This window comes from Mobula hypostoma, chromosome 10 (genome assembly GCF_963921235.1).
Source record: "Mobula hypostoma chromosome 10, sMobHyp1.1, whole genome shotgun sequence".
Classification (NCBI taxonomy): Eukaryota; Metazoa; Chordata; class Chondrichthyes; order Myliobatiformes; family Myliobatidae; genus Mobula; species Mobula hypostoma.
In genome coordinates this window covers 61,421,824-61,436,670 of record NC_086106.1, presented here as the reverse complement: position 1 = coordinate 61,436,670, position 14,847 = coordinate 61,421,824, and the positions used below count along the sequence as shown (strand labels likewise).

At 37.4% G+C, this 14,847-nt stretch overlaps 1 protein-coding gene across 8 annotated transcripts in view; it reads left to right on the top strand.

Moving 5' to 3' along the window:
- LOC134352940 (leucine-rich repeat and calponin homology domain-containing protein 2-like) overlaps positions 1-13,087 on the top strand; it is a 239,700-nt gene extending 226,613 nt beyond the window's left edge. For all 8 annotated transcript variants that reach the window (XM_063060594.1, XM_063060591.1, XM_063060590.1 and 5 more), the window contains 5 exons: positions 1,552-1,736; positions 3,817-3,962; positions 5,684-5,831; positions 7,361-7,493; positions 10,188-13,087. In XM_063060594.1, the coding sequence (XP_062916664.1) occupies positions 1,552-1,736; positions 3,817-3,962; positions 5,684-5,831; positions 7,361-7,493; positions 10,188-10,269 (694 nt within the window). In that variant the 3' untranslated portion in view covers positions 10,270-13,087. The remainder of the gene's footprint in view (positions 1-1,551; positions 1,737-3,816; positions 3,963-5,683; positions 5,832-7,360; positions 7,494-10,187) is intronic.
- Positions 13,088-14,847: the final 1,760 nt, after the last annotated feature.

The window sequence follows — 14,847 nt, the reverse complement described above, 5'->3', positions numbered from 1 at the left end:
GGCTGTCTCCTGCCTGCCTATCCATGCCAACATCTTTCCTGTAATGCCATAGGGCTTTACCTTATTCAGCAGCTTCATGTGTGGCACCTTATCAAAAGCCTTCTGAAAATCCAAATAAATGACATCCTCTGCCTCTCCTTTGTCTGCTCTGCTTGTTACTTCCTCTAACAGATTTGTTAGACGAGATTTCCCTTCTTAGAAACCATGCTCACTTTGGCTTATTTTATCATTAGTCTCCAAGTATCCCAAAACCTGATCCTTAATAATACACTTTCCCAACCACTGATGTTAGGCTAGTTGGCCTATAATTTTCTTTCTTTTGCCTCCCTCTTTTCTTGAAGATTGAAGTGACATTTGCAATTTTCCATTCCTCTGTGACCAGCTAGAATCAAGTGATTCTTGAAAGATCATGACCAAAGCAACCATCATCTCTTCATCAGCCATCTCTCAAGGCACTTGGATGTAGTCCATCTGGCCCTGATGACTTATCCTCCTTAACACCTTTGAGTTTGCCTAGCACTTTTTCCCTTTGTAATAGCAATGGCACTCACCCACACTCACGGACCTCTGGCACACTGCTAGTGTCTTCCACAGTGAAGACAGATGCAAAGAACCCATTAAGTTCATCTGCCATTTCTTTGTCCCCCATTACTACCTTCCAGCCTCATTTTAAAGTGGTCAGATATGAACTCTCAGCTCCCTTTTACGCTATATAACTGAAAAAGCTTTTGGTATCCTGCTTTGTATTATTGACTAGTCTTCCCTCATATTTAATCTTTTCCCTTCTTATAGCTTTATTTTAATTGCATTTTGATGGATTTTAAAAGCTTCCCCATCGTCCAACTTCCCACTCACTTTTGCTACCTTATATGCCCCTTCCTTGGCTTTTATGCAGTTCTTAACTTCTTTTGTCAGCCCCGGTTGCCTACTGCTGCCACTTGAGAATTTCTTCCTCTGTAGGAAATATCTATCCTGCGCCTTGTGAACTATTCCCAGAAATTACAGCCATCTCTGCTCTGCCGTCATCCTCATCAGTATCCTCTTCCAACCCACCTGGGCATGTTCCTCTCTGATGCTTCTGTAATTCCCTTTACTCCATTGTGATACAGATACATGTGAGTTATGCTTCTCCCTCTCAAATTGCAGTATGAGTTCAATCATATCATGATCTTGACAAATACTGCAAATGTCTAGCAAGTACAGTGGTGATTTTGTACATTTTATATCAAAATTTATATTTATATCTAACAAATACAGTGGTGATCGTGTTTTTAGCTATGTCCTATTTGTCAATTTCAAAAATTCCATGAAGAGTAAACTGTCACATTTCTGCTAAAATTACTGAGCTAAAATTTGTGAAAGAAAGACTTTACAAAATGACAATGTGGGAACAGTCCACTGTTTTCATACTAAAGAATATTTAAATCACCACTTGAAATTGTTATGGAAAAATCTGATTTGTAGGAAATGGGGTAAGTTGTTAAACATTATGTTTTTGTACTTGATTGATCGGAACTGTATTTGAATTAATTGCCCTTTCAATATTAACAGGCATCACAAGCTGGACCAAGCCATGGAATGCAAAACTTACATTAAAAGTGTAGGTCATAATGTTGGCTGCCATTTTTATGAAGACAGTCTTGTCGAGTTCACTGATTTCAACATTTGCATAAATGGCACCTCAAGAACTCATCCAGTGAAGCCAGCATATTATGTATTCCAGCTTCAGGATCTTGGTAAGATTCAGTGATGCATTTAAAATGCTTTTTATTTTCTTATCACGGAAGGGGTCATTCAGTCCATTGAATCTGTGCTGGTCCACAGCATTTTCATTGCCCCACTAATGTTCTCTGAAGTCAATTCTCCCTACGTTTCCATCCTTCTTTCACAGATTCTACCACTCACTATAGGGACTTTGCAGTGACCAAGTAACCTACCAACTTGCATATCATTGGGATTGGGGTGGGAGGGGAGTCCGAGCACTAGGAGGAAGCACAGATGTTCACATGGAGAACATCAAAACTCCACATAGACATTCTGTGCCATTATATTCTTCTGTGGGAAGAGAGGTTGAGTGAAAATTTCTGCAGCTAAATGCAAGTCAAATGTAAATTAGCTATTGAACATCATTCCTTCATATTAGAAATAAAGACAGGTTTTTTCAGGCTAGGCTCATCCATAAAGGCTTGGGGTTTTTGTGGAAAGTCGCCTGTATGGTTTCATACGTGGCTTCTCCACAGAAGGTGGAGGATAGTAGTAGATGGAGTGTTTTCTGCCTGGAGGCTGGTGACCAATGGTGTTCTACAGGGAGGCGTTCTGGGATCCCTGCTCTTTGTGATTTTTATAAATGACTTGGGTGGGGAAATGGAGGGCTAAGTTAGTAAGTTTACATATGACACAAAGGTATTGTGGATAGTATAGAAAATTACAATGGAATATAGACAGGATGTAGAGTTGGGTGGAGATGTGAAAAATGAAGCACAACGTGGAAAAGTGCAAAGTGATTCACTTCAGAAGGTTGAACTTGAAGAGGCAGAGTACAAGGATAATAGCCAGGTTCTTAGTAGTGTGGAGGAACAGAGGGATCACAGATCCTTCAAAATTTCCATGCAATTTGATAGGGTGGTTAAGATGGTGTATAGTGCAGCTCTATAAAACTCTTTTTAGACCACACTTGGTGCTCAGTATTTTGTTCAGTTCTGGTTCCCTCATTATACACAGCATGAGGAAGCTTTAGGGAGTTTGTAGAGGAGATTTACTAAGATGCTACCTGGATTATAGAAACATAGAAACATAGAAAATAGGTGCAGGAGTAGGCCATTCGGCCCTTCGAGCCTGCACCGCCATTTATTATGATCATGGCTGATCATCCAACTCAGAACCCAGCCTTCCCTCCATACCCCCTGACCCCTGTAGCCACAAGGGCCATATCTAACTCCCTCTTAAACATAGGCAATGAACTGGCCTCAACAGTTTGCTGTGGCAGAGAATTCCACAGATTCACCACCCTCTGTGTGAAGAAGTTTTTCCTAATCTCGGTCCTAAAAGGCTTCCCCTCTATCCTCAAACTGTGACCCCTCGTTCTGGACCTCCCCAACATCGGGAACAATCTTCCCGCATCTAGCCTGTCCAATCCCTTTAGAATCTTATACGTTTCAATCAGATCCCCCCTCAATCTTCTAAATTCCAACGAGTACAAGCCCAGTTCATCCAGTCTTTCTTCATATGAAAGACCTGCCATCCCAGGAATCAATCTGGTGAACCTTCTTTGTACTCCCTCTATGGCAAAGATGTCTTTCCTCAGATAGAGCATGTCTTCTGAGGAAGGGTTGAGCATGCTTGGGTTTTTCTCTTTGGACTGACAGAGAATAAGAGGTGGCTTGATAGATGAGTATAAGGTTATGAGAAGCATACATACAATGGATAGCCAGGGCCTTTTCCCCAAGGTGACAATGCCCAATACCAGAGGATATTCATTTAAGGTGAGTGGAGGAAATATCAGAGGTAGGTTTTTTACACGGTATGTGGTGGGTGCCTGGCATGCAGGGGTAGTGGTAGAATCTAATATGAAAGGAACATACAAGAACTCTATAATAGTCACATAGATATAAGAAAAAAAAGCATGTTGGATCATGGACTATGTAGGAGGAAAGGGTTGGATTGATTTTGGAGAAGATTCATATACAGTAGATCAATACAACATCATGCATAGAGAGCCTGTATTATACTCTTGTTTTATTAAGAAGCATTAAAAATTTAACTTGCAGTAACTATTATTTTTGGAACTATACTCATGAAATACTTTTACACTTTCAGTTAAGCCAGCAGCTCCTTATAAAATCAACATGACTGCGTCAAAAAATGGTATCATTTATCTTCAATGGGAGCCCCCAGCTGGCAAAATCAAACCTCACTGCCTGGAATATGAAATTCATTACTCAGGAAAAGACTCTATCTGGAAGGTAGGTGGACACTTCATGTGGGCAAATAATGTCAAACTCTGTTTTCTTGCTGCTTGCTTTGCCCTAAGTTTATGTTCTAAATTGAGACCTTTTATAATAAAGTCTCACTCAATAGAGGCATGAATCAAAGAGCAAAATAACCTTAGCCTCAATCCCCCAATTATCACAATTGTGAGTTAGAGGACTCTGCTCTCTTAATTCCTATCGAAAAATGTCTCAACCCCAGTGTACCCAAAATTGCAACCAAGGAACAGATCCATACCAGTCCTGATACCTCTCATTAGCCTCCTTTCACCTTATCATCTTCTGACTGTATATTTTTATTTCTTGCCCTCTCAATTGATCTGATCTTGGAAACTGTGTTTTATTTCTAATAAAAAATATTGCCAATGCAATACAACATTATGTGTGATGTGAAGCTTTCTGATTTGATGTCACTGCTGCTCTGTTTTTGCAAATCTACTGAACCATTTCTCAAGCTGCAACTTGTACTAAAGTAAAATTTCAATTGCTATTGTTTGCTTTAATTGTCTACTACAATGGTTCATCCTTTTTATTCCCTCCTAACGTTGTTCTTTTAGGACCATCTCTCTGCTTTAGACTGCATTTAGAGCATAGAACATTGCAGCAGGTCCTTTGGTCCATGATGTTTTGCCAACTTTTTAACCTATTTAAAGATCAGCCTAACCTTTCCCTCAATTTTTCTATCATCAATGTACCTATCTAAAAGTTTCTCAAATGCCCCTAATGTATCTGCCTCTACCACTACCCCGACAGAGTAGTTCATGTACCCACTACTGATTGTGTGAATATACTGCCTCTGACATGTATACTTTCCTCCAATCATCTTAAAACTATGTCCCCTTGCGTCCTTGTGTTAGCCATAATACAATCCTTGATATTTGATCCTTGTTTTGTATTATTGATGCTATGATACCAAACACTGCTAATTTATGGAGATGAAGATGAGTCTAAGCTCCCATTTCTGCTTTGCCACATTCTAAATGTTCTTGTCAATGTTCGACAAGGCTGGTTCAAGCATAATTCCTTCAGGGTTAAGCTGCTTGATTGTTGAGGCAAAATAATGAAAAATGGTCACCTCACTGAGTTTCTGCAAGATAAATAGAACACTAATTATAAAGCAGTCAAATAAGAAGAAAATGTGTAAGAAAAATAAATTTAATGTTATTCAGTACGTTCCAAAATTGTGCCCGTTGTTGAGTATTATCTGTAAGAAGTCTTCTGAAGAATAGCTTCATCACTAGCAGGATCTTATTGAATCTGATATTGTCTTGTAGAGTTATTTTTCTCATATTAACTATATTTATCATATTTCCATAACGAGGCCATTGGGTCCTTTGAGTCTTTGTTATCTCTCAGCATTCCTATCAGTCTCACTTCTACTGACGATAAGTGGCTTTTAACTTATTTCCTTGGTGTGATTTTGTTTTTAACTTTTATTATGTTTCTTATTGTATATTTCTTTTCAAAATGCCTACCCCATCTATAAGGCTGATTGGTTCTTCCCCTTTCCTGTAGACCTCGCTGTGCACTCATTCTTTCCAAAGGCAAAGAACAGGCAAACGTTTCAATTGTAAACTCTTTGTTAAATCAGGAAAACACTATCAGCTTTTTCTGCTTCACTCATCTCTGCACAAAGTGGGTCTCAATTTTACCCCAAGTTGTAAGAATTTAAATTATTTTCACAATTTTGTTTCTAGCCGAATGTAACTCTTGAGGAAACTACCTATACGTTCCTGAACGTGAACGTTAAACCAAAGTTCTGTGTCCGTTTAAGAGCCACTGTCCACAAGTATTGTGCTGAAAAAAGCTTTTGGAGTGACTGGAGCCCTGCCCAATGCTTGCAAGGTACTGTATATCTGTGACTGACAGTGGAAAATAGATCTGAACTTGGTGTGACAACCTATGATAAGCCTGTCACAAAGCCAATACAAAGATTAATGCAAATCTTTGTAACTTGCTTTATATTTTTAAATATTTTACACTAATATGTAATGATCATTTAATATACACAAGGCATCATTATGTTTAATTTAATGTTACTTCTGCAATATATTCTGATGTTGGGCAAAATTATCCAAAATATTGAAATCCTCAGGATAAAGTTTTAGATATTAGTTCTGCTGGGTAACTCCTCTACATCAAGTTAGACTACAGCTTGGCCAAGCAACTGCATACAGTCTGCCATGACTACCTGGAAATTCCATTTGCCAGCCATTATAATTCTTCTCCTCTTTCCCACACCCACATGCCTGTCCTCAACCTTCTCCACGGTCAGCATGAGGTTATATGCAGACTGGAGGAAGTGCGCATCCTGATCTCTGTACTTTATTCTACACTCATCCCAGCCTTAACACCCATCACCTACACCTTTTTTCACTGGTTCCCTGCCCCACTGTTCCCTCTTCCCCTCCCAAACACCCTCACTTGTTTCCATGTACCACGTTCTTGTCCTACCAGATTCCATCAACTTTAGCCTTATGTGCCTTCCAATTATCATAACCCTATTTAAGTCACTACTTTGTTCCTCCATTTGTCTATCAACTGGATCCATTTATCCCACGCTAACTTTTGTGCCACCCAGTCCCTCTAACCCTTTATACTGGCCATCTCACCTTTGTTTCAGTCCAGATGAAGGGTCTGAACTCAAAAGATCGACTGTCCATTTTCTTTCAAGGATGCTGTCTGATTGATTAGCTTTCCCCAGCATTTAATTTTTAACTGAGTCTTTGCTGTGACCAGTTGAGTGACTGTTACAACCACTAGGACACAAATTCACTCTGCTGACACTCCATGAAGACAGAAGGAAGGATAGGAGTTTCAGGCCAAAGTTTCACTGACATGAAACTGTAACTCTTGTTTCTCTCATCATTGATTCTGCCAGACATGCTGATGAACTTCAGCAAGTTTGTGTTTTTTATTTCGGATTTCCAGCATCTGCATTTTATTTTGAAGTTTTAAATAGTGTGCTTCTCCTGGCAGTACTTGGCTACTAACAGGAGCACAATGAGAAAACAGGTCTAATGTTTAATTTGCAGTGTCAGGGGATACTAAATTTACTTCCTGTGCACAAGCTGATATATAAAATTGTTTGAAAATTAAAGATCGCTTATCTAAATTATGTTTGAAATGAAAAATAGACAGCGCTAAAATATTTTTTGTCATGATTAAGATTGGTGGGGAATGAATGTTGAAGAAAGGAGCCATTTCTGATTTCTCTGTATGATGAAAGTTATATTGCTAATGGTAAAGTTAATGGAAGTGTTCTTGTACTGAAGACTGATCTTTTGTAATTAATATAGACTTAGTAAAATGACATTAATATCTGTTCTTGGTGAAACTCTATCAATGAAACTAAACTGATTCTTAACTTGCAGACTCTTCAGCAGACAGGGAAAATGATTCTATCAAATTTAACTTGTTGCATGAGCTGATTTTACTCTCGTCATTGGCATTAATCACTTTGGTTCTGCTTGTGAGTATTCTCGGCTGCTGGATCAGATGGAAGCGGTAAGCATATTATACAAAAGCAATTAAATGTATTTTATAAGTCATGTTTTAATGATACCAATGACCTTAATATCTCAAAATATTAAATATTCTTGATCACAATCTCACAAATGAGAGATATCATTAATTGTAATATTCACACTTAAGACTCTCATTGCACAGCTATTTTAAATTAGATGAAATATGATTTAAGTATATATTTTTTGCTGTAACATAAAAAAGTTCTAAAAAGTTACTGGGAGCTGATTATCAAAGCATTGTAGTTTGATTCCAGTAATGACTGAACATGCTTTAGCACTAAACTTAAATTCAAGTGAGGAATATCTCATCTCCTTAGCATGTCTTTCCCTACTCCTCTCACTCTCTACCTTGTTCACTTGACCCTCCCCATTGATCTCCCCCTTGTCACATCTTTGCAAGTGGGGCAAGTGCTTCACCTGCTACTTCACCTCCTTCTTCACTACTATTTGGAGCCCAGGCAGTCCATCCAGGTGAGACAAGTCTGTCAGGGTCATCTACTATAACTACCGTTCCTGGTGTGGCCTTTCCTGCATCAGTGAGATCCAATGTAGATTGGGTGACCATTTCATTGAGCATCTTCACTCCACTGTAACAAAAGGCAAAGTTTCCTGCTGGCCATCCATTTCGATTTGACTTCCTTTCCATTTCCTATATATCAGATCATTACGGACATGATGAATGCACACTCAGGTGGGAGGAGCAACACTCCATTTTCTGCCTGGGTAGCCTCCACCCTAATGGCAAGAACATCAATTTCACCCCTCCCACTTCTTTCTTCTTCCAATCACCATTCTGTCTTCCCTCTTACTCTTTCTTTTCTCTTCATCTGCCCATCTTCTCCATCTGGTGCCCCTCCTCTTTCTTTCTCCCATGGCACACTGTCCTCTCCTGTCAGAGTCCTCCCACCTCAGCCCTTTACTTCTTGCATCTATCACCTGCCAACTTCTCTTTCAATATTTTTATTGATATTATATAAATTGCATGAATACAAATACAAAATTCATAAGGATACAAGTAAATAATATGAATTACATCACATTTAAATCACAGTAATATGATCCCATATTACATTACATTTAAATCCCATATTCCAAATCAATCATGTAGAAAAAAAAGATTGAATTATGAAATAAAATAAAATAATTGTATTTTATTAACAAAAATCTACCCCCACTACCAAAATGAGCTGGTTGGTTAAAAAAAAAGAGAAAAGAAAAGAAAAATACTTTACCATATGATATTATAATAATAATGGCTCAGATCCATACTTTACTAACAGTTCAAAGATTATGAAAATAATTCAGAAAGAGTCCCCATAACATTAGAAAATCATGTTTAGAATCAGAAATCGAACACTGAATCTTCTCTAGATCAAGGCACAACATAACATCAGATAGCCATTGAGCATGAGTGGGCGGGGCGGCCTCCTTCCACTTGAACAAGATCACCCTCCTGGCCATTAGAGACATAAAGGCCAATACCCGCAAATTAGATGGCTTCAATTTTGTAGCACTATCCTCAACAATACCAAACATGGCAGTCAAAGGATTGGGTTTAAAACTGATATTGAAAAGTACAGAAGAAGTTCGAAGTACATCTTTCCAAAATTTTTCAAGGCTTGGACATGTCCAAAACATATGAATTAGTGTGGCCACTCCATTAGTACATCTATCACAGTAAGGGAAAATATCTGCATAGAAACGAGAGAGCTTGTCTTTAGACATATGAACTCTATGTACCACTTTGAATTGTAATAAAGAATGATGAGCACATAATGATGAAGAATTAATCAATTTTAAAATAATCTTCCAGATCTCTTCAGATATGAAAATCTGTAAATCCTTTTCCCAATCTCCTTTAATTTTATCTAAAGGGGCCTTTCTCAGTCCCAACCATAGACCATAAATATAAGATATTGAATTGTTATCAGAGGGTTTCAGATTAAAAATTGTATCTATTATATTCTTATCTGGACTTGTAAGAAATGTATGTAATCAAGATCTTAAAAAATTCTCTAATCTGTAAGTATCGAAAAAAGTGAGTATTGGAAAGGTTAAATTTTTTTGAGAGTTGCACAAACAAAGAGAGATTCCCTCCATCAAACAAATCCTGAAATCATTTAATACCCAATCTATCCCATTCTTTAAAAGGTAAGTCAATTAAAGATGGTTTAAAAAAAACAATTAGAAAAGATGGGACTTGAGAAGGAGAATCTCAATAAAACAAAATATTTTCTAAACTGTAAGCAAATCCTCAAAGTATGTTTGACCACCACATTGTCAGTTAGTTTATTTAAAGATAAAGGAAGCGAGGATCCAAGTAAAGAACCAGCTTCTTACTTCATCCTCCCTCCCTGACCCACCCACCTTTCCCTCACCTGATTTCACCTATTACCTACCAGCTTGCATTCTTCTCCTTCCACCACCTTATTCTGACCTTCTTTCCCCTTTCTTTCCAGTCCCGATGAAGAGTCTCAGAGAAAAATGTGGACTCTTTATTCCTCTCCATAAGCGCTGCATGATCTACTGGATTGCTTTAACATTTTGTGTGTGTTCCTCCAGATTTCCAGCATCTGCAGAATCTTTTGCGTTTATGATACTTCATTTCACTTTAAAGTCAAGTAGTCATTAAACTGATGAATATTCTCCTCATGATTAGTTTTTGTTTCTTCAGATCCTTTGCAAAGGAAAAGTTCAATGTGTTACTTACTGAAGAAACCAAGAGCATCAAAGAAAGAAAATGCATTGACTGCTGAAATATTGCTCACTCTTTTAAGAGTATTACTGATCATTAAAAGTTCTCATTAATTGCATTTTAAATTAATACAATTTAAGAATTTCCATACAGAATGGGCTTTTATGTATTCAGTCTTTAAAAGTTCTGTTGTTCCTTAGATGATTGTAGATTTAACAGCTGCATTTTTGCAAGAGCCAGGGTAATTTTATAGTGAAGCAACAGTGTAGCAGTTATTTTCAAATTGTGCAACTCTCAAGACATTTCTTGTGAATGACTGGGTACTTCATTGCACTTTGGAAAGCAAGCTGAACTATTACATTGTGAGGATATTATAAAAGAAGATTTGGAATTAAGTAATATATCTTAGGACCACAGTATGTTCCAAGTGTAATATGGCTAAAGAGATATTCTTGAAGTGTGATTTTCCAATCAACGTATCAGATGCATATAAAACTTACAGAGGTGTTTGAGAGTTATAGAGCTCAGAAATAGGCCCGTTGATGCACCATGTTCTTGTTGGCCATTCAGTACATGTCTATACTAATCCCATTTTTCAGTACTCATTCCAAACCCTATATATCAAGTGCTCATCTAAATGCTTCTTAAATATTGTGAACAACGCTCTGACAGTGAGTTCCAGATTTCAATTACTCTCTCGGTGAAAAGATATTCTTTCTCAAATCTTTTCTAAATCTTGTATCCCTTACCTTATATGTGTGCCCTCCAGTCTTAGCCACACCTGCTAAGGTGACAAATTCTCCACTATGTCTTTGCCCCTTATAAACATATATTTGGGGGCCTGTGATACACCCCCAGCAAACAGATCACCCTTCCTTTGTCCCTAAGGTCCACCTCTGTGGGCTCATTTGAAGAACCCTTCAGATATTCCCTCTCTGTATTTCAGAAATGAATGCCTTGATTAATTCTACAGTATCATTTCCCTTTTTATACTCTATTTCTCACCCTCAAACACTTATTGAAAATGATTCTATACCTGGAAAGTTGAGCTTCCATCTTTCAGCCAAATTGCCATGATTGAAACAGTAACACATTCCTATTTATTAATCCCTTACCTCAGTTTCTTTGATCCTTGTGTCATTACAGTTACGAACCATGAAAACTTAGTTTACTTTGAAGAGTTTTCATTTTTTCTCTCACTGAATAATGGACATTTTCCAGTTCAGATACGATCTGCCTGCCTTGTATGTCTCATCTTTTCCGAAACTTTAACCATGACCTTGAAATCAAAAGCCCTGCAGTACAATCTTTTCAGCTACACGTTCGTTTAACTTTTCCTACAATCTTTATATTCAATAGCACTTGAAATAATCCAAAGATTAGATGTCGTACTCTCTAATCTGCTCCCTGTACTCACAATACTGGACTTCAGCCCCCATTTTACTCATGTTGTTCCAACTCAGATGAAGTACAACTTGTGACTGTATATTCTGCCTTAGAACATTTCTGTGATCTTGGTGCCGGGGGCATCAAAACAACCTGGGTTGTGTCCCATAAGTGCCTGTCTTTTCCCTCAATATTGAGCACCCTGTCATTATTGTTCTAGGACTCTGTTCTTTTTCCTTTCTAAAAAAATTAGAGTCATACACAATACTGGGAACGTCTCCAGCAACAGGAAGCTGTTCTACATTTCAGGATGGAAGCGCAATCATTGTTTTTTTCTGAATTATGAAAATTAATGTTCAGTCCTGATCTTTTGGATGTATTGTACAAAGTCTGCTTGGAAGAAATGTTTTTAAATAGCAATATTTTATGTAACTGATAAGTTAGGTGGGTTTGCAAGGAGCAGTGGTCTCATAAGACACAACTAAATGAATTGGAAAACTGGTTGACAGAAATACATGCTGTAGTACTGTATTATTTATGTGTATAAAGTATTATTATGCTGTTCAATATTATCAAAAAATTAGATAGCGTTTTATAGAATACATCTCATGATTCAAGAAGCTCAAGTGCAGTTTTTGTGGCTATTTTTGTAATATATTTTAAAGAAGAAGTTAATCTTCTAGAATTAAAAGGCATCCAGGACTACAGAGAGAGTGAGAGAATATGGTATTGAGATAAATCATCAGCCATGACTGTATTGACTGATGGAGCAGGCTCAAAGGCTAAACGGGCCTTTTCCTATTCCTATCTTCTATGTTCTCATACCGTAAATACAAACATTTTAAGCTAAAGAGAAGATATTAGTTCCTGTTTCCGTTTAACACCATTGAAAATGGTCTTTCATTCAGTATGTATACACAATATGCTTACATATTTAACCCTAGTATTTAGTAGTACTATAGTGAGATATCAGCACTAAACATTTTAGTTGTTTGGCTTTCGAATGTGCATTGTTAGCAAGCAAAACTACCAGGAGAATTGCTGGTTCTTGAGAAATCAGTGTGGTCTTTTCACACTTTCGTTAATTGGGTTATAAAACTGCACTAATACTTGTGTTATAAAAATCTTAAGTGAATAAAACTGAAACAGTTTGAGTCAATGCACATGAAGTAAGTGTTCTGATATTAAATATAGAAGACAATATGAGCACAGCAAGCTTTTGTAAACAATGAAATGAATGGACAGTATTTTTTTATTTGATTAGGACATTTTGCTCTTTAGTTAATACCTTGGGATTGAACTGAATGACCAGAATGAGCCTATTAATCAACATTACATATAAAACATACAGAAATGAAATGCTGTCATTAAAATGTATTTCAATATATTAGTTAATTGTAATAAATAAAAGATTATCCTGCACAATAATGTCATATATTTGTAAAACTTCCTTTGTAGTTTGTGTTATTTGAATGCAGAAGATCAAAAATAAAATTTTCACAGTAAAAATAAAGAGCATCATTGTAATTAAAAAAGCAAAAACTACAGATGGTATACATCTGTAATAAGAACAGAAAGTGTTGGAATTACTCGGCAAGTCAGACAAGATCTGTGGAAAAGGAAACAAAGTTATTATCCCAGTGACATAAGTACTGTCAAAGCTTGTTCTTTATAGTGTTCTGCAGCTTCAGTGTGTCCAAGTTTCATGTGGCTTTCTGTTGACCAGTCTCTACACTACTTGACTTAATGTCATTTTTGCTGACTATATTGAGCATATTTTAACACATTGTATCTACATTCTCTTTCACTTTGCAGTTGAAACACTTTGCTCTTTCAACCAGCAAAATATGATTTATAGTTTTGCCTTTTATGCTAAACTTGATCAAATGACTTGTGCTTCATATTTGAGCATTTGCAACTGTTGTCTGCGCATGTACAGCATAACACTAACATTATGCAATAGTTGAAATACTCTGATGTTGCAGGGAACCATTATTACGGATGTGACTATTTTCCATGAGCAAGTGTGAAATCTTGTGCAATCAGTAACTTAGATTGAATTTGCTCATCTATTAAATTGCACAGAACTTGTCCCACTGCTCATTATGCAGGGAAACACTCCATACATTTGCACATATAATGAAGGTCTTCCATGCTCTATCAGGATCAATTTGGAGCTAGTTTGGTGTCAGCAGCCATACTGCTGTTCCTCTTTGGTCATAGTAGTTCTAAGACTTTATTAACCACCAACATACACGTCCTTGGATTTCTGCTCAAGTCTAAGCTTCCCAATCACTGAAGTCAGGTTAACTGGCCTATAATTTCCTGTCTTCTGCCTCTCTCCCTTCCTAAGAGCGGAGTGACATTTGCAATTTTTCAGTCCTCTGGAACCTTTCCATAATCTAGGTGCAAGTCTAAATTGAGTCTCACCCTTCAAATTTGCAATGTAACTAAGTATTTTGTATTCCTTGTAAATCTCTTCTAAACTTCCCCCTCTGCCAAAGTTATGCCCTTTGGTATTTGATATTTCTACTCTTGGCAAAAAAACTATTGACTCTAGATCTGCTTCTCATAATTGAAGATGTATCTATCATGTTTCCCCTCAGCCTTCACATCCTTCCTGCAATGTAGCGAGCAGAACTACGCTCAATACTCCATATATGAGCTAGTTAAAACTTTATACAAATACATCATGACTTCCCAGCTCTTATAATCAGCACCCTAACTGATGAAGGCAAGAATGTTGTACACCTTTACCACCTTTTCTGTTTGTATTGTCACCTTCAGGGACCTTTGTAACAGCTTCACTGAGATCCATGTATACAGCATCCACTTACATACCCCGATCAATCAACTTTGGCATCAGAAAAAATCAGCCACACTTGTAAGCCATGAAGTCCCCTGTGCAAAATCATGCTGACAATCCCTAATAAGGGCATTCTCTGCCAGCTGTGATTAGATTCTAGTCATAAAAAATTCTAATAAATCCCTGGTTTGTCCCGATTTTCCGTAGGGGAACAACATTGATCATTCTCTGGGACTTGACCTCTGGATCAAGAAAATACTGATCTATGTCAAAGCCCTAGCAATCTCTCGCTTGCTTCTTGAAAAAACAATCATGTCCTGGGGTCTTATGCATCTTACTGTTCTTCAAAGAAGACCTCTATCTTGATATAAACATGCCTAAAAAAAGGAGAATGTCTCCTCCTGATCCAAAGATCATCCACATCCTTTTCCACGTGGATATCAATGC